Raw genomic sequence first — 27,449 nt, forward strand, 5'->3', positions numbered from 1 at the left:
GAGCTGGAAGGGAGCTCAGTCAGCGACCTTCTAGTCCAGTCTAGTCCAATCCTCTCATTTTAGAGATGAAGAAAATGAGACTCATAAAAGTGAAGCAATTTGTCTCACCCACATAGCGAATGTCAGAGAGTTGGGCTTGGAATCCCAGCCTTCTACCTCCAGATACATAGAGTTCTTCATTACTATCCCACCTTGGAATTTGAGAGAAAAAGAAGGAAATGAAATGTCCCAGGAAGAGTGTTGAAGCCGGGGCCAGAAGACCAGGGTTTCAGTCTTGGCTCTGTCACTTGTTATGTGGGTGAGCTTGGGCAAGTCATTTCACCATTGGGGCTCAGTTTCCTCATCCGCAAAACGAGGACATTACACTAGATGGCTTCCAATGGCCCTCCCTAGTTTTGTGTCCCTATGATCTTACTTGCTTATTTGCTGTATCACTATACAACTCATGTCAAGTGCCCAACTGTTTGATGCTCTTTTTTCTCCCTACCTCCTTTCCTTTAATAGTCCTTTTTTTGTAACTTCAGCAATCTCTTGCTCATCTGTTCTATTGTTTTCCCATGGTGGTGTTGGCAAAAAAAAGTAAGGTCTTGTAATAAGTGACCCTCTGGGCACATGCTTGGTGATCCTTTTCTTTGACTGACTCTGAGCATTTTTCCTTTGTACAGTCACATGGAAAAGGAAATCTCCTATGACATTTTTTTTGACTGAGAGAATAGCCTCAGGGAATCTTTCCAGTGTAAGAAGCCACGTGGCTGAAATAGTTCCAAACTTGGGTAGTTTGAACAACAGTTTCCTTGTGCCTCACACATAGTGTCTCTGCTCAGTGTTTTCTGCTGCTAAGTGAAGCTAGTTGTCTAGAGAAGATACTGCCATTTGACTTCATTCTCTTTCTCATGTGGTGGTTTTATATTTCAGTGCCTTCTAATTATATTTATTCCCATTTTATCACCACAGAATGGAAAACCTACCTCTTGGCTTTCATGATTCATTCTTCCACTGGGAACCAGATGACAACATTAAAATACATGAATATTCCTTATTTTTACAGGTACCACCCATCTGCGGATGAATGTCACCCTAACCCCACAGTCATTTACAAACCCTCGGAGATCTACATCAACATCACCAACATGGCCTTCCTGGGAATTAAAGTCTTCCTCGAATGTTGACAGGCTTAAGGACCCCATGAGACATTTCCCTGAAAATACAAGCTTGCTTCAGATAATCAAATCTACACTGGCTCACCCTCCCCCTAGAACTAGGGCTCAGACAGATTTCTCTTCTGCCCTTTATCAAGGGAGTGGGCATAGTGCATCCCTGGATCCTCCCAAGGAATTGGCCCAGGCTCTCACCCACCCAAGACCTCGAGATTCGGATGAAGCAGCTGATGTGTCAGGTTTGCCTCAACACAACATGTCTGTCCCATTGTCCACAACACCATCTGTGACATTGTCGAGTGCTGTCCTGTCATCTCAGCCAGTGCCATTAGGAACACTTTCCATTCCAAACCAGCACACACCAGGGTCAGACATTGTTTCAGCTCTTCCATCCCCATCCCTCTCTTCATCAGTTCCTGGTTCACCTCATACCATTGTATTTTCTAAACCTACTGAGCTACCAGCCAAAGTGCCTTCATTCCCCCAGACAGCTCCCCCCGATTCTTCCCATAGAGAAAGTACCGATGATCCCTTAGACCCTCTTTCCAGTAAAACAAGTCACCCTCCATCCAGAAAGGCCCAAGAATTAACAGACATCCTCAGTCTGGATTTTTCTGGATCTACAACAGCACAGTATTCTAGACTGGCCCCAAGTGAGAGACTGCACCCAGAAAGCCCATCTACATCTGTGTTTGTGAATTCCATGCCAGACATACCCCATCTGTCTTCCCCACCAGTTGCGCCTGGAAGTCTACCTCGGCTTCCAAGTCAAACCCCCACATTGTTGAAGTTCACAGATATGTCTTCTTCAGGCCCAGTCCGCACTCAACCATTCAAATCAAGAGTGACTAAAAGGGCCCATGGCAGTGTGTCCTGGCCGGCTTTTGAGAGCTCATCAGAGATTCCTGAAGTGGGGTCCAGACTTGTCCAAAGTACAGATGGAGGAGCTGCTTCCATGGAAAGGAGACACAGTCAACCTGCCCCTGCTACTGTAAACAAGCCTGTGCATTTGTCACCAGCTCCTGAGTATGTGAAGGCACTGTCCCATTCTGTGAAACGTGCCCCCTCCTCTCTGGTGCCAGCCACTAGGTCTTTTGCAGCTTCAGGTGAAACAACTGCTATTCATGCCGCCTCTTCACCAGCAATGAAAAATGAACCAGCCTCTCTCTCCACGCCCGATTTCCCATGGCCGTCCCAAAGCAGGGCATCTCCTCTGCTTATGGTGGCAAAAAATCCATCTTCTAAAGAAAAGAACAAGGATGGGACTGCTGCTAACTTGCTCCTTGTGGAGACAGGCCAGTCGTCTGTCTATTACTCTACAACTGCGAATCTTCCTTTAGGGAAAGAAGGCGGCTTGATGGGTGCTTTTATGGGAAATGAAAAAGCCAATATGGTGATATCTCCTGGTGCCATTCCCACTCAGGAGACCACCAGCCAATCCACCTTAAGTGAGGCCACATCAGATTCGATCACCGATCACATTCCAGCTTCTACCCTCACAGAACTGGGAGTGCATCTCACACTCTCAGAACTGCCTGTTCCTTCTATCCCACCGACAGAACAATCATCTGCTGCTTTGAAGTCTTCCCCTGTAGCAGATTCTGAGTCTGAGGTCATGATGGCACCTGCAAATACTTCTAGAGACATGACTTCAGCCCCTAAGCAGGAGGCAGCCTATCCTCTCCATTCTTCCATACCAGCAAGAACCCAAGAATTAATGAGAACAACTGGTTCCCAGAGTTTTCTTCCAGGAGAAACTGGGTCCCATTTCTTAGAATCAGTGACCCCAGTCTTGCCTCACCAAAAAGGTTATGATTTACATGGACATGAAAAAAGTCATGCACCTTCAGTGACCCATTCTGCCAAAATCACTGCTCCCAATGGCTCAAATTCGGCTGCCAAAATGACACATTCTCCAGATGTCAGAGAGGCTGATTTGCATCTGACCTTTGCTGAAGGGCTCAGTGTTCGATATCCATCCCTTAATCTAAGCGCAGAACAAGCCACACATCAGTCCAGAGTTACTACATTTGGAAACTCTACAGACCTTTGGCCCACAAGCCATAAAACCATCACCCGGGACCTTGATTCATCATTCAGTCCGCACCCAGCTATACATGAAACTTTCACGATTGCCAGTCAACATCTGCTTTCACATCCTCCCTCAGAATTGCCTCCACTTTCGACATCTCTTCCACCAGCCTCGTCCGATGTAACTCCCCCCATCAGCTTGCAGGAAATGCTTTCGGGGGAAACAGAGACAAGAACCTCATTTGCCAGCACTCGCCATCCATCACCCATGATAAGCACCTCTGTGCCATTCCAGAGTGGCCACAAGCCTCGGACATTCCCCGCCACCGTTCTTCCCACACTTACCCATGCCTTATTCAAGACAACACCCAAAGTACCGCTGACTTCTCCAGTCCCTGAGAATTGGACTGTTGCAACCGCTCATGCAGGTAGTTTGGTTCCCGGTTCCCAACGCACAGGTATGACCACTTCCACAGCCAAAGCATCTTCAACTTCAACATCATTATCTAGCTTTACTCTGAAGGAACACATAGACATACACATATACACACACTCCTGGTCATGGGACAGAGCTCCTGAGAAACCGTGGTTCTGATCCTTCTGGCCACTTGTTTGTCCAGAATCATTCAGAACTTAAAATACTTTTATTAAGGAGCAGTAGCATAGCATTGATGTAAATGGTGTTTTCATAACAGCTCTTCTGACCTAATGAGTCTAAAGCTATTGGCCCTAAAATCTCCCTGTCCTAACATGGCCCTAGCACCAACCCTTTGCAACCAAATAATTTCATAAGTGACATCCATTCATCACCAATACCCCTTTCTTGTGTTTTATTCTGACCAACCACAAATTGTAATTATTTTCTCATTGCAGCATACTCTTCCATGTCCCCTGAGGTGGTGCCAACTGTGGCGTCCACAACAGCCACACGGGTTGTAGGAAAATACACTCTATCCGCGTTGTCTGCCGCCTTAGTGTCTAAGGGGACTGGAAGCAAACTCTCCATTCCCTCAGCAATGGTAGCCAAAAGCACCCTGACCCCAGTGCTGGCTAAAAATGGCACTCCCAGTGGAACACCAGGCTCCCAGATGGTGGCAAGTACAACCAAGGCAGTCGAGACTCCCACAGCTTCCCCCTTCATATCCACGACCCACAGAACCACACAGGCGAATATGATCACAGCTGCTGCGAGGTTGTCAACAACACATTTCCCTGGGAAATCTCAAGCCATGCAATCGGACTTCCACAAAGCAACCAACTCAGAAATGTCCAGAATCTCCACCACATTCCCACTGACCATCATGGCTGCTCTGACATCTATTACCACTTCAGGGAAGGTGACTAAACTCCCTCCCTTACCGGTGGAAAACACATCAGCTGCTCTCCCAGTGGCTTCAACTACTATGGTCACAACTGGCAAAACCACCTTGAATCTAGAATGTCAGATGTCCAGGAAACTAATGGTGAAGACAGGTAAGAGTGCATCCTGGTCTTAGAGATGGGTGGAAGGAAAAAAAAAATTTTTTTATAGTGGTGGAATGTTTTTCCACCTTTGGATTCTAAGAGGGTGTAAGAGTTGAGTAAATTATGGAACACATTTTCTTGGTTATAATATATTCTGTATCACTGTTTTTGTTTTGGGGGTTTAGTGTTTTACTTGTTTGTTTTTATCAGATCTATGATATTTTTAATAGGAGATACTGGTGGAAGTCAACAAGTCATCTATTACTTACAGCCTACAGGTGCTGAGAGACTTGCCCCGGTCATACATCTACTATATGTCTGAGGCAGGACTTGAATCCAGGTCTTCCTGTCTCTGAAGCTGGCCTTCTATCTACCATGCCATACAACTGCATTAATGTTACTTGGGAAAAGGGAGGGTCCTGGTTAAGCTTTGAAGGTGTTTTCTAATCCCTCCAGGAGCAGTAGGGTTAATGCAATGCAGTTTCTGATTGCAGTTATGAGATGGCCTAGAACACACAGCATGCTATTAATAGTGCTGTTCGGCTCTGCTATAAAAAGGGGGTTGATAAATTATTTTAAAGAATACGTCAATGCTGAATGCACCTATCTCTGTTTTTTTTTACTCTTCTCTTGCTACCCCCAATGCAATGACATGATATATTTAAATACATTCCAATCTAAAAGGGGATGCTGTGAACCCAGTCCTAGCATAAAGACTAATATCTCCTCTAGCTTTGGGGAGTTTATTTGTTGTCATTCAGTCATTTTTCAGGCATTTCTTATTCTTCATGACCCCATTTGGAGTTTTCTTGGCAAAGGAACTGGAGTGGTTTGCCATTTCCTTCCCCAGTTCATTTTCCAGATGTGGAAACTGAGATAAATGGGGTTAAGTGACTTGCCCAGGGTCACACAGCTAGTAGGTATCTGAGGCTGGATTTGACCTCAGGAAGATGAGTCTTCCTGACTCCTGGTCTGGCACTCTATGCAATATGATGCCACCTATCTGTCCTTCTTCCATGTCTACTATATACTATTATCTTAAGATGTAGGTGGGCAATTGTAATATGAAGGCCTCATGCGGGAATTTTTTATTAACAGGGCCCCAGAAATAGTTATAGAGCACATTTTAAAATGGAAAAGGAAAAAACCATTCCCTTTCCCTCTTTCTGTCACTTTCACTTGTTAACTGAGCTGTCAATCGATATCGAGACAACCAGAGCTGGTATACTCAGTTCCTCGTCTGCAAAATGAGCTGGAGAAGGAAATGGCAAACCACTTCAGCGTCTTTGCCAAGAAAACCCCAAATGGGGTCAAGAAGAGTCCGATGTGACTGAACAACAACAAAAAAAACCCCAAACCCAGTCCTGGCTGGCTTGACACTGACTGGTGGCTCAACAGCTAATGATAGGGAATACATGAGTATTGGTAAGCCCCAGATGACTCTTCCTCCTAGTTTCCCTCTGCTGATTTAACATAAAAAGGTTTGGTTTTTTTCCCTCCCAGGAGGAGTCTGAGAAGTATGATCTTTAGACCACTGCTTGATGGGTCTCTTGCTAGTACTTTCTTCCTCCAAACTGAGCTAAAGTCTTCCCCAAAATAAGGCTATGACCCAGTATAATTATGGCCCTGAGTGATGCACATCATACTTTTCAGATGTATTCTCAGTTTCCCCCTCAGACCTCTTGGCTCCAGTTTCCATTACATGGAAAGATAGCTACAATTTGGTTTGTATTCATTGTTTTTAGTGGATTCTGGAGCTTTCTATTCTTGCAGCTTCTAGCAGGGCCTTCACTGAGGGCTCTGAACAGGTTGGTCTGTGCTCACCATTTTTATGGAGAGCTTCTACAGGAGAGGGGCAAGGTAAAACCGGATTGTTTGAACGGATGGAATGTGACTGCTCTGCACTAACGTGTGTGTGTGTGTTTTTTTGAACAGTTCTGTTTCTCACCCAGAGGAGGCTGCAGATCAATGATTCCCTGAGGCCTGATATAGCCAAAGGGCTCACACAAGCGCTGCAGAAAGCCTTCCACCAGAATGATATCTATGCACATGTAAGCCTGGCCTTATCTGAAACCGGAGTAATTCATCCATGTCTCTTCTTTCCAACTAAAGTTTTAGGTTTTCTTTTACTCATAGTGACTATATTCACTCCTTAAACATTAAAAGAAAGGCCTCAAGGGCCTGGCATAGCTCTCTTCCCTCAGTAACAGAACATAGAATAATAGAACTAAAAGGAAACCTTAGAGCTTTTCTCCTGTGACATGTTCCTCCCTGACCCTTTCTCTACCTGCCAATGAACCTACGAGGAAAGTAGGGTCCAGAGACATGAAGTCAAAGAATGTCAGAGCCAGAATGGACCTCATAAGGGCTCATCAAACCCAATCTCCTTATTTTAACAGAAAAGGAAACAGGTTCAGAGAGGTCAAGCGATATGTCCAAAGCTAATTAGTGGTAAAAAACCAATACCCTGCTATTTAACAAAGGCAGGTCCTTAGGAGCAGAGATAATTTCCATATGGAGAAATTGAGGCCCAGAAAGTTAAAATCACAGAATAATCATATCCTAGAATGTCAGAGCTGATCATCCAACCCAGCTGCCAACAACTGGCAAAGCTCATATTTTGAACCATTAAATCTGTATTCTCGGTGGAGGTAACACAGGCTCTTCAGAACACTGTTTTCAGGGGGCATATGTAGGGAGAGCCTTTCTCTCACAGATCATCTAGCTGAACCCTCAAGTTTTACAGAAAGGAAAGGGTGAGGGAATGGGCAAGGGGGGTCATAGAATCATAGAGAGTCAGAGATAGAAAGACCTCCGACACCTTCTAATAAAGGGGTTCTTCATCTTATTGTCTCGTGGACCCTGTTGGCAGTCTGGAGAAGCTTGTGAACACCAACTTAGAATAATGTTTTAAAATGCATTAAATAAAATACAAAGAATTACAAAGGAAACCAAATATATCGAAGTGTAGATATCCAAATATTTTTTAAAAACAAGTTCATGGGCCTCAGGTTAAGAACTGCTGGTTATCTCAAACCTTTTATTTTATAGATTAGAACCCTGAGCCCTAGAGAAGGGAAGGAGTTTGTCCGAGGTGTCACAGCTAGTTATAGATAGAGCTATCTCTATTTATTCAGTTGCTTAGCAAAGGCAGATCTAATGACAAAGGCCCATTTTAGAGAATGACAAATTTCAGGTAATTGACATCTTGCTATTTGACAATGTGTGAAACATTCCAATTACCCAGAGCTTTGCAAAGAAGTTTGGCTTCATTAATAAGGTTTCCAACAAAGCACTGCCCACTGCTTTTCCTTCTAACTCTGCTACCCACAAAAATGGCTAGTGATTTATATCTGGAAATTTTAAAGTCATTTAGATTCATGAATTAAGCCTGACTTGAGTTGGATTGCCAGCAACAGACACGGAAGTAGATGTTTTCCTTAGTCACAGAATGCCAAGTACTATTTAGCAACTGCTGACTGACTTTGATCACCCACAGAACGAGTGATAGATGCCCTGTTTGGGCCCCATCCAAGTTTTTAATGTCGTAATTCTAAACACTTTAGAGACTCAGAATTGATGATGTAGGTTCTAATTGGCAATCGGACACTCCAAATACCACTGCCAAACTTAGCCTGGGTCCCTTTCGTATCATGTACATTTCATCCTCTTTGTTGAATGTCTTCTTGTTCAATGATGCTTAGCTCAGCACTTCTGGGGGACAGAAAAAGAGAAGGCTCTCCCTATGCATTCTCCCTCAAAACAATGTTCCAAAGAGCCCATGTTTCCTCCACCAAGAATATGGATTTAATGGTTCAAAATATAAACTTTTCCAATTGGTGGCAGCTGGGTTGGATTATCTGATGGAGATGTAAGCTGAGGTAAAGAGGATAGCTAAGTGAGACTTAGGGACTCTAAGGTCAGAGGAATAAAAGGTGCCCACTCCCACCTGTTAGAGCCGGGTTTCTTTGGAAAATGGCACTGATGCTGCTAATGGTGCTGCTTTATGTATCATAGCAGGAGCTTTTGTTTTAATAACCTTTTTTGTTTGGCAGTTTGTTGAAGCCTATGAATCCTTTTTAAGAATATTTTTAAATAAGTAAAATAAAATACATAGGATTACAAAGAAATCAATAATATTGACATACAGCTATCATAATGTTAAAAAAGTTAATGGATCCTGGTTAAGAATCCATGTCATAGACAAAGTGTATTTTAATAGGTACTTGATCTCATAGACACAAATCTTTTCTCCAGTGATGCAGATTTCAACTCATCCATGATTTCTCAATCTATGTAATTCTATGTTGTCTGATCAATCCTCCCCCAAACATGCTGAAAACCTTTGTCTGTATTTTAGAAATATTTTGTAGGAATCATGGTAGTATACAGACTATGATCCATCACTCTTCATATATGACTGGCCCAACCCCTTTTCTGATCATATGTATTCTGCATGATGAATCTTAAAAAACTTCTTGTGTGCAAATTGTCTGTAATATACTTGCTACTACCTATGCCTTTGCATTTTCCTTTGGGTTGCAACAGTTTTAATTCTTTGGATTGAAGCATTCTATGATTTACAGCCATAAAACGTTACTTGGAGAATGTTGGCATTAAACAAATGAGTTTTGATTTTGCGGGGAAGCTTGAGATCATTAAAAAAAAGAGGGCGATTGCCCAGATGTCAACTTATCCACACTTTTTCCTATTCATTTTGGGTCTACTTTACTGTCCATCATTAATGCCTCTCTAAAATGTATATATTGATGGCTAATTTAATAGACTCTCCCATACAGCTCCATGTCATATGACAACAGAAGCTGTCATAAAATTACATCTCATATTTGAGTGGTAGGCATTGTTTAATCCATTTGGTTTTTCCCATATGAAATATCAGGCCAGTTGCTTTTGAGTAACAGTTGATCTCACTGAGGAGTCCCTCCTGTAGTATTTGGGGCTTGCTGTCATTTGCAAACAAAAGCATCTGAAACACCCTTAACTTTCTACAAACAAAAACAACAAATGACAATTAAAAAAAAAAACCTTCTTCCCTCCCCTTTCTCCCAGATTCGGTGCTGATCTTCCTCCATGACTATAATAAGCATGTCTGGCAAACATACATTTGCCTGTTTTTATAAGGAATCACAGAGAAAGGGTGTCTCTGTGATATCTGTCGAGTATTTTTTTTTCTATTTTTAATAATTGTGTAGTTTCATGAAAAGATCCTTTAAGGCTGCATATTGTTTTACTGAGTCAATTGCTTTTCTCTTGGTGATAAATAAACACTGGAATCTTGAACTCTATACCCTTCAACCAAATCTTTGACCACAGAGTTGTGGTTTGCTGTAGAAAATCATCTGCAAAGGCCTGCCTCTTCTTTTCTCATATTTTTACCCTTGATTCATGTATAGCTTTTTCTCATAAGGATTTTATAAAGAAAGTATGTATTTGGGTCTGTAGTTCCTGATAGCTTCTTGGCTGATTTTCACAGGGAGCAAGAGGGAGTGATAATAATGTCCATTTTCCTAAGTACTTGAAATAAATTTGAGATTTGATCCCTTAATGCTTTTGAAATTCTGCTACATCTAGCTTGGATTTCTTCTCTGTGTACTTGGTTTGGTGGAGCTCGTTTTTTCCCTCCCTTCACAGAATCAAAAAGTTTGAAATTACTTCAGAGACCATCAAGGGTAATCCACATTTGAACAAGATTTGCTTTCTGCCATATTCCTCATCATCCAGCCTTTGCTTAAAGACTTCTAGTGGGTCAGGATGCCCTGCCTCCTATAGCAGCCCATTGCACTTTTCAGTGTCCTTATTGTTAGGAAGTTTTTTCTTGATGTTAAACCAAAATGCACTTCTCTGAAACTTCCACCCTTTGCTCCTAGCTCGCCTTCTGAAACCAAGCAAAATGAATCAAATCCACCTTCCAGGTGACAGCCCACCTACCTAAAGGCAGCCATTGTGCATCTACATCTTCGTAAATATTCTTCTGAGTTCCTTATTGTGCACTGAGGTGTTAGAAGCAAAAACATGGTGTTTGTGTTGATAGTAAGAATAGATGGTTATGTAAATACTGGCAAATCTGTTCTGTTTTCCATCTATTTGTTGTCTTTCCAGTGTCAAGTATAAATGCTCTTGAGATGATTTGCCTTAGTTGGGACTCGTACTAAGGTTTCTGTAGGCTCATTCTCTCTCAACTGTTTTTCTCTGTTTTAAGGTAATATTATTTGTAACATTCCAACATCCTCCTTCATGGTATTTTAGAACTACATTTGCTTTCTAGACAGGTGGCATCCTTGGTCTTTCTCTTCCTGACAAGGAGATCTAGTGCTTGCTGACTTAACTGTTTTCTGGGTTCTTTTGGCCTCCTCATTGTGGTGACTACCTTATACTGGTGATAAGAAAATTAAATATCTTCATCTTGGTCCAGTTCCCATTTTCCAGCATTGATGGGTAATTTAAATTGGTTGAATTAGAATTATTGTAATTGTATATAGAGTCTTTGACTCACGTTTATCCTTTTTTTTTCTAGTTTGGTGTTTACTTTTACCATTTTTCAAACTAGTCAGCTATCTGACTACCCAAATGGCTCATTCTGAAATGACTTCCATTTTAGTAAACTCGTTTCTCTTCTGTAAAATGTACTCATTTTCATTTTTTTTAATGTTGATTTTAATGTTTTGATGTTGACGTTGCTCGTTGCTCACCAAGTCTCTATTGAATGATTCTTTTCTTGAAGAAAATATTGATGATATATATATATATATATATGTGTGTGTATATATATGTATATAAATGAAACTTTCAAGTAGTAAACAAGTCTTTTGGCTGCTTTCGTTTCTGAAACCTGAACCATGTTTTCCAATGTTTTGGTGAGGAGGAACATCCTCCCCTGTTCACAACTTCACATTGAAGTCACCAAATGTCAAAGTATACATTAACTTTGTTAGGAAGGTCTTATCATATTCTTTGTGCAGTCTCTGCTTTTTCATCCCCTGCAACAGATGTTGATTCATAGGCGTAGGGTTGTCTTTTTGCCTACATGCCTCATAAGCCCTGAAAAGTAACATGACCAAATATCCCATGAGATGATACTGTGTGTAAAATGAAACAACTTGATCAACATCTTTATTTGATTTGTAGAGTGATGTGTAGTAGAGGGAGCCCTAGAGTTAGATGCAAGAGAGACCAGGGTTCAACTCTTACTTGTGACACTTATTAGCTGTATGAAAATGGACAAGTCATATCACCAAGACTCAGTTTCTTCATCTGGGAAAAATAGTACTTTATAGGTTCATTGTGAAGAGCTAATAAGATATTTTATATACAAAGGAATTTCTAAACCTTTGAAATAATGTACAGATGTCAATTATCAATCTTCGCTGCTCTGGGGAGAATCCATGAGCCATAATTCTATCTAGCTGCACTTTACTTTTGTCTTCTCCTTTCAATTATAGTGAGAATAATATCTATATCATTCAGTTCCTCAAGGAGGGTATCGGCTCACTTATTGATCATTGGACAAGGATCTCCGATTTAGAGCACCAAAAGTTGCAAATTAATGTTCATAGACATTCCATAGTGATGCTATGAGTCAAAGAAAATAGGCATTGTCAAAAGCATTCAGAGTGAAAGAGAGAGATTTAACTTGGGGAAGCTGGGCGTAGCAATGGTTAGAGCACTGGCCTTGGAGTCAGAAGAACCCGAGTCTGAATCTTGTCTCAGACAATTATTAATTGTGTGACCCTAGGGAAGTCATTTACCTTTCACAGTCTCATTTTCCTCATTTATAAAATAGGAATACTAATAACCCCTACCCCACAGGGTTTTTATAAGGATCAAATGAGATAACATGTGTGAAGTGCTTTGCAATCCTTGAAATGCTGCGTAATAATGAATAATCATAATAATGCTGATGATGAACTCAGCAAATTATTCTCAAGATTCTGAAAAGCCGTGCTTATGGGATCCCATTTTATCCTTCCAACAAACCCCCGGGGTAAATAGTGGAGGTTTCATCATCTCGTTTTTCAGACAAGGAGACTGAGGCTCAAAGAATTTTGATTTCTGAATCTTAGCCCTGCTCCTTTCTACCCGTGTAACCTTGGATAAGCGACTTCGCTTCTCTGGTGCCAGATTTCCTCATCTGTCCAAAGAGGGCACTGGACTCAAGGACTTCTTATACCTTCTTTCTCTAAAGCCTATGAGTAACTATATACACACATATACATATATATGTGTGTGTGTATACATACACATATACATATATATATACATGTATATATGTATATAAAATGCTAAGTGAATTGTCCAAGGTCACACAGATAGTGAGTAAAGTGAGGCCAAGACTGGAATTCAAACCTTCTTTCAACTACAAAAAGGTCTTTTGAAAAATTAGGAATGTTATGCCATTTTGTTGACGAGAGTGTTTCATCTAACCCTTCAACGTGGTAGAAGGATTAAATGGCTTACTCAAGATCATAGTTAGGAGGTGGTAGACTTAGGCCTGGAACCATCACCACCATTACTACCCACACTACCACCACCAATATTACCATTGACACTACCACTACCAACATCACCACCACTACCACTGATACCACCACCACCAACATTATCACCATTACCACCACCACTAATACCACCACTCCCACCATCACTACCACTACTACCACTACCACTACTACTACAGCTACTGTTACTACTACTACTGCTACTACTACTACTACTACTACTACTACTAGCATTTCTATGGCACTTTAAGATTTGTGAAGCACCTTACACATTAACTCAGTTGATTGCCACAAAAACCTTGTAAGGGAGATATTATTATTAATTCCATCTTATACATGAGGAAACTCAGACACAGAGAGGTTAAGTGACTTGCCCAGGGTCACCCAGCTAGTAAGCATCTGAGGCAGGATTCCAACTCTGATCTTGCTGACTCTACATCTCATACTCCATGGACTGTGCCCTTCTATTACATAGAGTGGCACGACTAGGATTGGCAGGTTATTGAGTCCTTAGTGTTCTTCAAGTAGTTAATGGCCCTAGGAGTTCCATAGCAAAGGGACCCTTTTATCAGACTTTCCTCCATTGTAATCAATGTTTTGGGGGTGTGTACATGGCATTGGCCATTCTCATCAGCGTTAAATCCTAGGGAAATGGGCTGAGATGGTCTTTAACTCTGCGATCCAAAAGAATGAAGTTCTTTGCGGTGTCATGGACTGTTTTGTTTCTCTTATATGTATTCCCAACATCTGGCACAGTGCTTGGAACACAGTAGGTGCTCCACAAATGCTTGTTGATGGATTGAATAAACAGTATATGAAATAAAGTGGGATTTTCTAGTCAGGGACTCTATGCAGATGTCTAGTCTTCATGCCTCCAGCTCTGAAGCTGGCCTTGAAGACCCCTTTCCATACCCAGGCCTCCATTTTACTAAATGATAGGAAATATAGGGAAAAGCAATTTTATCCAGCCTTCTTTCAACTAGAGAAGAATCTTTGCTAAGTAGCCCTTCCACAATTTGCTAGGTCAGTTGTATATACCTACTTATTTTAATGTACGTCTCTCCTATTAGAATGTCAGCTTCTTATGGGCACAAATAGTGTTTTTACCTTTCTGTCCTTAGCCTGGCACATGGTGAGTGAGTACTTCCTAAATATTTGTCAACTGACCGACTCCATTTCTAAAAATAACCATAATAATCATTCTTAAATATTTATAAAATATTTTCCTCAAAGTAACTCTTGTGAGTGTTAGGATTCCCCATTTTGTGGTATCAGTTGTGTTCTCTTTTATTCTAATTCTTTGAAAATTAATAATCTCTGTGTGGCATATTTGGTCACCTTCTTCTGCCACAGTATCCTATCTCTCAGCTACACTGGCCAATCATTTACTGCACTGTGACCCAAGATGTTTCACTTCCAATAAAATCCAACAATCAATTAATCAGCAAGAAATCATCGTGTGCTGGGTGCTTGTTGAGGGGAGAGCAGCATTAGAGCAGTGTGAAAAGAAGCTCTACTTAAATTCTTTACAGCAGTCTTCTATACTCCTTTTTTTCCCTTTCAGGTGGAAATTGTGGAACATTCCCACAATGTGACAGTTGGTTATTATGTCACGAAGGGGAAACTGGTTTATATCCCTGCTGTAGTCGTTGAGACCCTGGTTGCTTATGGCATTAGCAATGTCACTGCTGACCTGAAGCAGCATGTGTCAAACCTGCAGTCCGTGGCAGTGCTGGCCTTGCCATGGAACCCCCAGCCAGCCTATGCCTTTCAGCTGAAGACAGGTGAGTACCTCCTTGTGGTACAAAGATCCTTTGGAAGGATCTGTGAAGGTAGAGAACCATCTGACTCACAGGGATGAGAATGGAAGAGAAGGGATGCCTGGTAAAAACACAGTTTCAGGATGGAAGCCAATGGCAACAGCTCACAGATAGATTTATGTCAAGAAGCGAGATGTCATAGTGGAAAGGACACTAGACTTGAAATCCAGAGGACCTGGTTGAAGTCCCATCTCTGATATTTACTAGCAATATAACCCAAGTCTTCCTGGTTCTAAATCCAGGATGAAACAATTCATTGAGCTATAGTTGTGTACTCACAGACTTAGAGTTGGAAGTGTCCTTCGAGGTCATCAAATCCAACTTCTTCATTTTACATGTGAAGAGACTGAGGTCCAGAGAAGTTAATTGATTTGCCCAGGGTCACACAGGAAGTGACCAAAGCAGAATTCAAACGCAGATCTTTCTGACTCCAAGGCTAACTGCACAACTTGGTTAAAGTCAACTGGGTAATACAGAGCTAAGTCAGGATTTGGACTCAGGTGCCCTGCCTCCAAATCCAGGACTCTTTCCACTGTTCTTCACTCACACTTTATAGTTTACCTTTATGCTTTCATTTACAGTATTTCATCTGATCCTTATTAGAACACTGTGAGAGAAGGGAAGATAGGGCAGTATCACTTCCATATTTCAGATGAGGAAACTGAGGCCCAGGAGTGTATAATGATGCCTATGATTGGCCACACAATCAATAAGTGGTGAAGCCAGGTCTCGTATCTGGTTCTTTGACTCCTGGCCTAGTCATCTATGCCAATATCAATTTTGGTGGAAGAGTGGAAATGTTGCCGTGCTCTACTAATTTAATTTGGCACTAGTTATACAAGTGACTGGGCACTGATGCATTTAAAGAAAACAGTCTGAAGATAGTTATCTCCCCATTTTGTGCTACCATCTTTCCCTGAGCAGATGCTAACAGATATGCTTATTATAATGACACGGAATCCTTTGGTCTGTAGGGAACCTCGGCTTTGGCCATGCCTCCAATTCTTATACTTAAAAAATCATCTAAAATGCTGGGCTCGAAAATTCATGGGCAACTCTTACTGGGCCTTATTGTTACATACAACGTGTCATAATAAAAAATGGTATCACCTGCCATCATGAGCACAGTTAGGCTGGAAGGGTGGAGAAGTCTGTTTTTTGGTGAAAGTTGATTTTTTTGCTCTATTTCTAGTGTTGCAGTTTGTGGGCCAGTCAGACAACATCCAGTCCTGCAAGTTTGTTCAGACGATGGAGCAGAGGCTGCAGAAAGCATTTCAGGATGCGGAGAAAAAAGTTCTGAGTACCACTAGCAACCTGACTGTGGAGGTAATGATCTGCATATAGACAGAAAGTAGCTGGGGGTGAGGAGGTAGGGTGGGGACAAAGGACAGTCTAGCCTGAAGTGCAGTCATGCCAGAAGAGGGTGCAGCTTGTGATGATGATGGATGAGGGTGAAGAGAACAACTAGCATTTATACAGCATTTTAAGATTTGGAAAGTGCTTCGCAAATATTCTCATTTGACCTCTCATAGCAACTTTAGGAGGTAGGGTCTATTGTCCTCAGTTTATAGATGAAGAAACTGAGGCAGGTACAGGTGAAATGACCTGGCCAGGGTCTGAGAACAGATTTGAATTCAGGTCTCCCTGACTTTAGGTCCAGTGCCCTATCCATTGTGCCTCTTGTGGAGAGTGAGAGATAGAAATGTGGCTTTGGAGCCAAGACCTGGGTTCAAATCACATACCAGTTATACATGCGTCCCTGGGTAAGTCACTCAACCTCTGGCTGCCTCCATTGATTCATCTGTAAATTAAGGATAATGATAACTCTTAGCTTTTTTTCTGCCTCAGTTTCATCATCTGTAAAATGGGGATAATATTAGAATCTACATTTCCAAGGGTTGTTGTAAGATAAAATGGGATATTGTTTCTAAAATTCTTTGAAAACTTTACAATGCTACATAAATGTGATCCTTTATCAACATCATTATAATTCTTATTTTCATTAACTACACTGTTGAAAGGGAAATTAGGAAAACCTGGCAAGATTTGTTCTTACTGACTCATCGTGATCTCCTCTTATATCCCCTTTCAAATACACACAAACCATCTCTTTATGTTTAAGTTTATGCTTAAGTTCTTGAATTTTATTAGGAAATGAGGTCAAATTATGTTTTGAAGATCTTTCTTCTTCCCCTTCTTGATCATCAGGATAACATTTGCCCATTTTTAGTTCTGTGGGGATGTCCCCTTCACCATGAGTGTTCATGGGTCGCTGACCATGGTCCTGATGCGCTATATACCTCTTTCCAAGACAGCTTGACCTGATGCAGTATTCCTCTCTGGTCTATGGTCTCCTTTTATATCCTTGTCTGGAAGGGACAACAATCCTCTGGAAAAGGATTTGACTTGGTCCAGAAAGGTCACTGCCAGTGTCCTCCTGAGTGGAAGGACCCACATTAATTATCACTCTTTGTACTTGAATGATGCCCTTTCCCCAGGGTCCCACTTAAAAAATGATGGAGACAAGACTTTGAAAATTTGAAGGAGTCTGAATCACATTGGGGTGGGTACACATCCTACCTACACTGGTTGTCTATCCTCAATGCCTTTGAATCCTTTATGAGTCTTGTTCTTCATAAATCCTCCCTCAAAGATCCACCTCATACACTAGGAAGCTTTTATCTGCCCCCACCCCATTCTTTTAAAAGTATTGTCAGGGAGTGTTGCAAATATGCCACTTGGGCTCCCCATCTGTTGCCTCTCTCTTTCTTACTACCTGACTAGCCTATAATCTTGTCTGGTCATATATAGCCTCAATTAGAGGATCAAAGATCTAGAGCTTGAAGTGATCTTAAAGTGAGCTGACCCCCTCATTTTATAGATGAGAAAACTCAGGCTCGTGAAGGCAGCATTACAGGATCATAGATTTCTGGCTGGAAAGGACTATAGAGGCCTATAGAGTGAGTGACAAAAGCAGCAGATGACCCCAAGTTCTCTTACTCCAGTCTCTTTCCATGTCTTTTACACTACTCTAGGGATATGGATTACCCTTGGTAATGCATCATACAGCCTTTTTCTTCCTACTGGATGTCTTTACATTATCCATTCAGTTCTTTGTAATTTAATTCAGAAAATCATAGACTCGTCGAAAAAGAGATCATTGACTTATAATTAGAAAGAATCCTACATACCATCTAGTCCACCAAGAGTTCCCTCTGCCATTGCAATTATATATCTGGTCTCCTCCCTCCACCACCATCAAGATAACTTCATGATTACCATCCAACCCCAAATTTCTTTGCTCCAATGATGCCTGTCCTACTAGCAAAACTGAACAAAAACCTAGTGACAATTACAATCCATGATTTTGAAATAGATAGCATAAATGAATTATCAGTAAAGACAAGATTATGTGGAAAGAGTACAATCTAATTGAAATGAGCAGCTTTCCTTTTACCTAGCCATTCAAGAGTACATGTGGGAGTATATCACTCTGATTGGGCTTCACTAGTATGAGATCTCAAAATACATCACAGACCTGGAATTTACATTATCATGTAGAAATGACTAAGGATTTTTATGGGGTTATGGAAATTCATTGGAATAAGGAACTCCCCATGAAGAAACCCCTTCCAGCAATGCAGATTGGCACCTGCTTTGCAATTCTGAGAGAATTCCCTGGGGTCTCAAGAAGCAGTGCCATGCCTGGGGCCAGAGAGTCTTTCAAACGGAATCTATGTTCTTTGCAGGTACAGGGGCACAATTGCAGGTTAACATCAGGTCTTACATTTTTCTGAGACTTTTCTCATCCATAAAGTGTCCTTTTGAGATGCTCTAGTATCTAGATAGGGGCTAGGATACCTGGCTTCTGGTTCCAGCTCTTCTAGGAATCCGTTGTGTGGCTCTGAGCCAGGCAGACATCTTTATTGAGTCTTTGTTTGACCGTTTTAAAATGGAAGCTTCAAAGACAGAAACAGAGGCTCAACAGTTGCTAGAATATTCACTGAAGCACTTTTTGTGGTGGTCAAGAAACATGTTGAGTGTGGTAGCCATTGATCAGAGAATGGCTGAATGAGTTAGTTATGGTCTGTGAATGTAGTGGGACCTTGCTGTGCATGAATATGAGGAATTCAGAAAAATGTGGGATGACTTGTAGCAACTAATGTGAATGAAAGAAGCAGAATCCAGAGAACAGTATATACGACTGAGTGGGACAAACAAAAACATCATTAATGGGGTGCAGAGCATGGATACCATAACCTACCAGAAAGAAATGTCATACACCTTGTTAGGAGGTAGGCTTTCATGAGGGGGGAAAGGAAAAAGTATGTATAAAGCACCTACTATGTGTCAGCTGCCATCAGCACTTTTAAATATGATCTCATTTGATCCTCACAACAACCCTTGAATCGCTATTATTATCTTCATTTGACAGATGAGGAAACTGAGGCTGGCAGGTGACATGCCTAAGATCACACAGCTAGGCTTGATGTAAACTCAGATCTTCTTAACTCTAGATCCAGTGCTCTATCCACTGCACCATGATGGAAAGAGCATTGGCTCTGGAGGGAGGGGACCGGGTTCAAATCTGTTGCTTACTGTCTGTATGACCTTAGGTAGGAAATTTACTTAATCTCCCTAGGCTTCTCTTATCTGTAAAATGAAAGAATTGAACTACATGGCCTCAGAGGTGCTTTGAAGTTCTGTGCTTAGCACATAGTAGGTGCTTCATAAATGCTGGTTGACTGATCTGACTCAATTTCTTCTTTGTTATGAGGAAGGATTCAATGCGAGGGGTGGGAGGTATAAAAAATGAGTATAATATATAAATTCAAGACATCAGTAAAACTTATTTTTTAAAATAAAGTGAATGAATTGGATTAGATGTCTTCCAAGGGGCCTCTTCCAGCTCTACGGCCCTATGTAGTCATTAGGTTAAGCCACCGACATCAGGAACTGGCGGGCCTTCCTTCCACTAGAAAAGATTCTAATTGCATATTGTAGAAATGAGATAAAAATAGTCATCCTCTCAAATATGGGCCATTCAAAACAAATCTTAAATAGGACATTGGAAAAATGACATCTTTGTTACTTTCGTAAAAGCTTTTTATATAGCACTGGCTTTAGGAACTGGAACCTTCAGCCATTCAGTCAGTCAATAAATATTTAAGCACCTACTGTGTGTGCCAGGCACTGTGCTAAGTGCTGGGGATACACATTAAAAAAAAGAAAAAGAAAACTATCTCCCCCTTCAAGGAGGTTATAAATGAGGGAAAAACACAAAAGAACTATTAAAAGTGGGGAGGGAGGCTGAGGGTGGGTGGGGAGTGGGAGGATCTAGAGGCCAGTACATGAAGTGCAGCTGGCAAGAAATGAAGGGTTGGCTGCTCTGTGTGCCCTCCTTACATGGAAGTTTTGGGAGGAGTTCCTTCTCTACCCTCCGGCCCTTGAATCAGAGGCTAGCAGACTAGCCTCGGACACTTCCTATCCATGTGACCACGGACAAATCACTTCACCTTTGTCTGCCTCAATTTTCCCACCCATAAAATGGGGATAATAAATAGCGCTTACTTCCCAGGGTGGTTGTGAGGATCAAATGAGATTGCATTTGAAAAGCACTTTTCAAACCTTAAAGAGCCAGAAGAATGCCAGCAATTATTGTCATTCTTCTTATCATTACCATTCTTATTCACAGGGACTTTGTGCTCTGTGTCTTCTGACATAGTGTGGAATCCTGTTAGCAAACATTTTAGTCCTTGCTTGATATAATCAGAGCTGTTGAATGAGGTTCTCTGTGGTTGCACTTGTCAGGAGTCATAGGAACATGGAGTTAAAGCTGGTAGGGACCACTGCTACTACTACTACTATGACCACTACGACCGCTATGACTACTACTAGCATTGAAACAGCCCTTTAAGATTTGTAAAGCATTTCGTATGTTATCTCATCTGATCCTCACAACAGGCAGTTGCTATTATGACCCCATTCTACACATGAGGAAACCAAAGCAGAGTGAGGTTCAATGTCTTGTCCAGGGTCACATACCTGGGTATCTCAGATCTTCCTTTCTCCAAATCCAGCACTCTGTCCACTCCATCACTTAGCTGCCTGAAGTCCAATGCTTTGTTTAGAGATAAATCAATAAAGATAGTAAAATGTTGCATTCTCTATCCTTCTTAGTCAATTGTGTGAATGTGAATGTGACCCGGTGCAGAGAATTGATTGTGAAAGATTTCCTGTTAACTTCTTAAATTTTCATCAAGGATACCCACTTAAATATGCAGAAACCATTCTCATGAGATTTTTAAAGCAATGAGAAAATGGGCATATGGGTCAAAGCCTGTTAATTTTTTATCATTTGGGAGAGGGGGTAATGTTAATATCCATGCTATTTCCATGTCTTCTGTGATCATCCTCTCTGTGAAATGACTTGAAAAATCAATTCCCCAAATGTGTTTTTAATTGTTTCACTCTTATGGATATGGTTAGATCCAACAGCTTTTCACATAGTTTTCCCAAGTGTGACTTCCCCTTCCCTGGCACATCAGGTACTGAGGTGTTTGACTGAAGTGTGGTGGTTCCACTATCATTGACAAAGAGAATAGATTACTTTTTAAAAATAAGGTGCAGCATGGTAAAATGAAAAACATGCCAGATTTGGAGTCAAGGAATCTCAGCTAAAATTCCGGCCCTTGTACTTACTTACTTGACCCTGCCCAGAGCAAGACGTTCTCAGATTCTTAATCTCCTAGTCTGTAAGATGGGGTATTGCTACCTACCCTGTCTGCCTCAGAATTGGTGTGAGAAATCTGCCTTGCAAACTGTGAAGTGAACCATGTGACCCCAATTTAGTCCTATTTGTTATCTTCTGGACACTTGAGTCTATGAATTACCTCTAAATATCTCATGTCAGTTGGGTCTGATGCCAAGCTTTTTGTGGTCAGTCTTTATACTCCAACTCTTTGGTGACATGTCATTGCTTATAACATACAGTACTTTTCTTTTTGGTCCCACGTATGATTGGACAAGGAGGTGGTATGGTACCATGGAAGGAGCCCTAGATTTGGAGGTAGAAAGCTACCTTCTGGGGCTTTCTTACTGTGTGTGTGACTTTGGATAAATCACCTTATGTCCTTGAGCCTCAGTTTCTTTATCTGTCATATTGGGAGTTGGACTAGATGGCCTCCTCATTTCTTTCCAGCTCTAGATCTGGGATCTATAGAAACTCCTGCCAGTGTACACTGGCTGCTTATCCATTACTTGCAGTCTTCCGGAATTCCGTTGGGCACTGAGAACTTGCTTTAGGGGGTCACATACTTGGTATGTGTCAGAGGTGGGTTTTGACCCCGAGTCTCCCTGACTCCAAGCCCAGCATTCTATCCACTACTCCACACTGCCTTTCAGTCTTAAGCACAGCTCTGTCATGATGTTTCATCAATGATCTTTACCTAGAGGCAGCTAGGTGGTGCAGGGGATAGAGTTCTAGGCCTGGAGTCAGGAAGACCTGAGTTCAAATGCAGCTTCAGGCACTTGCTAGTTGTATGACCCTGAGCAAGTCACTCCACCTGTTTGCCTCAGTTTCCTCATCTGTAAAATGAGCCAGAGAAGGAAATGGCAAACCACTCCAGTATCTCTGCCAAGAAAACCCCAAATGGGGTCATGAAGAGTTGGACACAACTGAAAAATGACTGAACAGCAAGTGTGGGAGCAGAATGCCAGGTGGGTAGTAGGAGGATGAGATGGGAGGTGTGAAAACCTGCTAGGAGGCTGATGTAATCCTTCAGGTGAGTGATAATAAGAGTCTGAACTAGAGGGTGAAAATGTGAGGAGTGAGAAGGAAACAGATGGATTAGATATAGGAGTGGAACTGAGAGTCAGCTTGGTGCATGGTACATGAGATGAAGAGCTGGACATGGAAGGGAGGAAGGCCTGCATTCAAATTCTGCCTCAGTCATTTACTAGATGTGTGTCTCTGTACAAGTCGTGTACCTATTCTAGGCCTCAGTTTCTTCCTCTGTAAAATGAGGGGGCTGAACTTGATACCCACCGAGGTCTACTCTGAATCTATGGTCCCATGATCCTTCCTGCTCTAAATCTATTATCTATAAAGTAACCAGCTAGATGTGAGAGAGAAGGAAGATAATGCCAAGGCTTTGACTAAGAAACAACAAGGATTCAGGAGTGAATTATGAAGCAGCTGAATGAAACTGTGAAGTCAGGAGTTCGACCAGACAAGTAGAGGGAGAGAAAAGATCTCTAAAGTCCTCTGTGTTCCCACCTTAAGCCGCCCACTCCAACACCTCCAACACTCAGTTTCCTCCAGCCCTTTGAAAAGCAGTGACTCAGCTGACATCTCCCATTGACTCTTCTCTCCTGTTGATTCAGATTTTGAACACATCGAACGCCTCCCAGGTGGTTACCTTGACTTACGCAGTTTGGAATCAGAGCACACTCCTCAATGGCACGGTTTCCAGCAGCCTCCTGAGCCAGCTGTCAGCCGAGTTGGTGGGCTTCTACCTCACCTACCCACCCCTGACCATCGCAGAGTGTGAGTATGCCTGGGGGAGGGAGCTGACATCACACTCCTGGGGACTCTCCTCCAAAATGGCCTTCCCCACGATCACATCTTTCAGCACTCACCATGAGCTCTCATCTCATTCCATCCCCACCCTTTTCCTGGAAACAAGGGGAAAAAATAAAGATATGATGGTTTTGAGTTGAACAGACTAAAAGTTGCTCACTTAACTGGTAGGGCTTCTTTCCCTCAGCCACCAGGGTTGATGTCATTCCCCCAGGTCGCCAGTTGGCAGAAGTCCCCAGGCCATCAGGTAACGAGGCACCTGTTCTATGTCGAGACATCACAGCCCATGCAGCTTCATGATGTAAATTCATTTCTAATTAAGTCTCTCAGCTCCCCTTGATGAAAGTCCCCATGGGGTTGTGGGCTTCCACTCGGAGCCTGCACACCCTATAACGATACAATTATATAAGCCTCATTAAATGCATTACCTGTGTTCTCCTGAGACTGTGTATCCTATCCTGCATCTCCTGCCCCAACATTTTTTTTTCTTGCTAGCCACGGATAAGCAAATAAAGGTCCGAGCTTAGAGATCTAATTTTTCTTTCACTTGGTGTGTTGTCCAAGGGTGGAGGGCAGGTTTTCCATCTATTAGTAAAAGAAAAAAAGTGTTTCTTCTATTTGACTCACATAGTTGATTTAAATCCTTCAGCAAGGACTTCATGGCATGCTCTTGGGTATTTCCACGTGTTCTGGAGAGAAGGGATTTGGAGGACTCTGCATTTCCCTAATCCCAGTCTCCTTCCAGGCCGCATGTAAAGATTTTTTTTTGTCATCACCTTCATATTTTGATTGTCATCAAATTGTAAAGAAGCTTGAGACCGACAGTTATAGGAATTGCTGTTTGATCAACTAAATTTAGCTTTTGGAGCAAAATGCATATGATAATTTTTTTGGTCTAGTGATATGGGGAGCTCCCAGTGTAGAAACTCCTTCCACTGGAGCACATTGGCAGCTTGTGGTCTTGGAGACTCCTCTGGATCCTGAGAGATTATATGACTTGCCCATGGTCACACTCAGCCATTATGCATTAGAAGCAAGACTTGAAAGTAGGTTTTCTCGATTCAAGGGCTGGACCTCTGGCCAGTATGGCATTCAGCCTTTCAATAATAATAACGATAATGATGACGATGATATCTTTTTAAGTGCTTTATATCCATAGGGTATTGTCAGATACATAGATGTTCCTTTGGAGCCATACCACGATCCTATGGGCTGGTGGGAAAGAGAGTAACTGATCTTTTTCTAAGGTCACGCACATGAAATGGAAGATCTGGAATTCATACTCAGGTCTTTGGACTCCCAAGTTTGATACTCTATCCATTATACCAGAAGGATAGATGCCCATTCCCTGAAAGAAAATATTTTTGTAAATGAATGAAAACAGATATCTAGGCAGAATAACTCCGACTTCGTTGGAAATATGCCTCGAGAGTACTGGCATTTAATAAGAAAACCACTTTATTGTAATAATCTGGCTCAGAGCTACAAATCCTAGAAAATGGTGAGTCTGCAAATCAGCCCTTGACTAAGTATATCCACTTTCAGGACTGTAGACAATGGTCCTGCCTGTGTTGCGTGTTAATAGTCGCTGAGCATGAGAAGGCCAGATTTAGTTGATTCATTCTTTTTGGCATGCTTGAATTTTCTTTTACAACAAACATTTGTAAGAACCTGTCCAACAGGAGAAATGTAAGAAAATATGCTTATCTTTGTTGTTTTGTTTGTTTTAGCCTTGGAATACCCAAACCTTGATGTCTCGGAAACAACTAGAGACTACTGGGTGATTACAGGTAACTTGGGTTCTCTCCTCTCATTGGTTTGGTCTGACAACTGCATGTCTTTCAGGGATGTATTTGGCCCTTTTTATTCATGTCTGACTTATTCACTGGAGAGTTTATTCTCCTGGACTAATGTCAGGTGAGTATAAGAAAACAGAGATAAGAGAAGAGATCCTGCTGAAGACGACTATTGAATAAGCACAGCCACTGATGCTTCAGGGTAGGCTCCTTAGAGACAGAAAGAGAAACATAAAGGTCTCTGCTCATAGATCTAGCTTTTAATTTAGCAGCCTACAAGTTCTGTATGAGTCAATGGTATAGAACCAGGGTATGAAGTTTCCTTTTTTATTTTTGTTAGGGAGGGGGTATAAAACTGTGTTTTCATAAGGTTGCTGAACTCCTGGTATGGAAGTCCCCTTTACCAATGATGATGAGCAATTTTTCAGTAATGTAAGGGGAGCAAAAGAAAACGGATAAGAGAAGGGATCCTGATGGAGATGACTGTTGAATCAGCACAGCCACTGATACTTCAGGGTAGCCTCCTTAGAGACAGAAAGAGAAAAATAAAGGTCTACACTCATAGATCTAGCTTTTAATTTAGCAGCCTACAGGTTCCACATGAGTCAATGGTTTACCGTGACAGCCTAGGAGACTAATGCAGTCTTGGGCTGTAGAGTACCTGGCAAAGGGCCTGCTCTACTGTGTCATGGCCAGATTTCTTCTGATGTATTGTGGCCAGTTCTGGGTACTATGGCTTAAAAAGGACATGAGTAGGCTGGAGAGTGTCCAGAGGAGCACAACCAGGATGGTCTAGGGCCTCAAATCATGCCACATCACAATTGACTGAAGGAACTGTGCATACATAGAAGAGAAGCTTTAGTCAGGGATGTGATCCACATATAGCTTCAAGTATTTAAGGGGGCTGGCAAAGAAAAGAGGGATTTGACTTTATCTGCTTGGCCCCTGAGGGTAGAAGTAGGATCAATGGGCTAGGGACCTAAGGAGACAAATTTAGGCTTGATATAAGTGGAAACTTCCCAACAATCAGAGTTAAAATGGGCTCTCTCAGGAGATAATAGGTTCTCTACCATTGGAAGTCTTCAAGCAAAGGCTGAATGACCATTATTTGAGTCCATTGTAGAACTGGATTCTCTTCCTAGACTAGCTAGTATTTGTATAGCATTTTAAGGTTTACAAAGTGCCTTACCTTTATCATCTCATTTGATCTTATTACAACCTTGTTAGGTAGGTACTATTATTCTCCCCATTTTGCAGCTGAGGCAACTGAGGCACAAGGGACTGAGTGACTTGCCCAAGATCATACTGCTAAGCTAGTGAGTGTGAATTAAGGGTCTTCTGCAAGTTCACCACTCTGCCCATCGCCCTAACTTGGTGTTTTCCTGCGGTCCTCCCCAATGTGGAGATTTGATGATTCTGTCGGGGTGGGTACATTTTCCATACCCCTGGGCTGGGACTTCCCTTTAACTCTTAAGTTGTTGACTATGGCAATGCCATAATTACATGTTCAAAGCGGACAGGCCCTTCTATAGCTCCATAGATGTTTCAAATTAAAATCAGCAAGGATCTCTGTTATCTAACATTTGAACCTTCATTAAGCACCTACTAAGTTCCAGGCACTGTGCTAGGCCTTGGGGATTCAAAGATAAAAACAAGCAGGCTCTGCCCTTAAGAAACTTATATTCTCCCTGCTTCTTTCTTTTGGCACAAATGTTTTAGTCCTAATTATATTACATAAACCAGGATATATTGTTTCCTTTAAAAAAAATACTGAGGAGGGTATAAAGCTGTGTTATCATGGGTTTGGGGAACTCCTTTTCCTATATAGATGAGCAACTTATCAGTAATCTAGGATTTTAGATTTAGAGCTTAATAGGGCCTTAGAGTTATCTAGCTTGATGTTAGATTTGACTGAGGCCCAGAAAGGTTAAGTTACTTGTCCAAGGTAACAAAGGTAGGGAGTATTAGAGTCAACATTCCAACCCAGGATCTCTGGAGGAGGAAGAAGAAGGAGGAGGAGGAGGAGGAGGAAGGGGAGGAAGAGGAGGAGAAGGAAGAGGGGGGAGGAAGAGGAAGAAGAGAAG

At 41.8% G+C, this 27,449-nt stretch overlaps 1 protein-coding gene across 1 annotated transcript in view; it reads left to right on the forward strand.

The window, feature by feature from the left end:
- Positions 1–1,065: 1,065 nt before the first annotated feature.
- KIAA1549L (KIAA1549 like) overlaps positions 1,066–27,449 on the forward strand; it is a 144,722-nt gene continuing 118,338 nt past the window's right edge. The window contains exons 1-8 of the mRNA XM_036765125.1: positions 1,066–1,396; positions 1,970–3,646; positions 4,062–4,661; positions 6,588–6,703; positions 14,733–14,952; positions 16,181–16,314; positions 23,374–23,536; positions 25,300–25,359. Of these exons, the coding sequence (XP_036621020.1) occupies positions 1,066–1,396; positions 1,970–3,646; positions 4,062–4,661; positions 6,588–6,703; positions 14,733–14,952; positions 16,181–16,314; positions 23,374–23,536; positions 25,300–25,359 (3,301 nt within the window). The remainder of the gene's footprint in view (positions 1,397–1,969; positions 3,647–4,061; positions 4,662–6,587; positions 6,704–14,732; positions 14,953–16,180; positions 16,315–23,373; positions 23,537–25,299; positions 25,360–27,449) is intronic.

This window comes from Trichosurus vulpecula, chromosome 6 (assembly GCF_011100635.1).
Source record: "Trichosurus vulpecula isolate mTriVul1 chromosome 6, mTriVul1.pri, whole genome shotgun sequence".
Taxonomy (NCBI): domain Eukaryota; kingdom Metazoa; phylum Chordata; class Mammalia; order Diprotodontia; family Phalangeridae; genus Trichosurus; species Trichosurus vulpecula.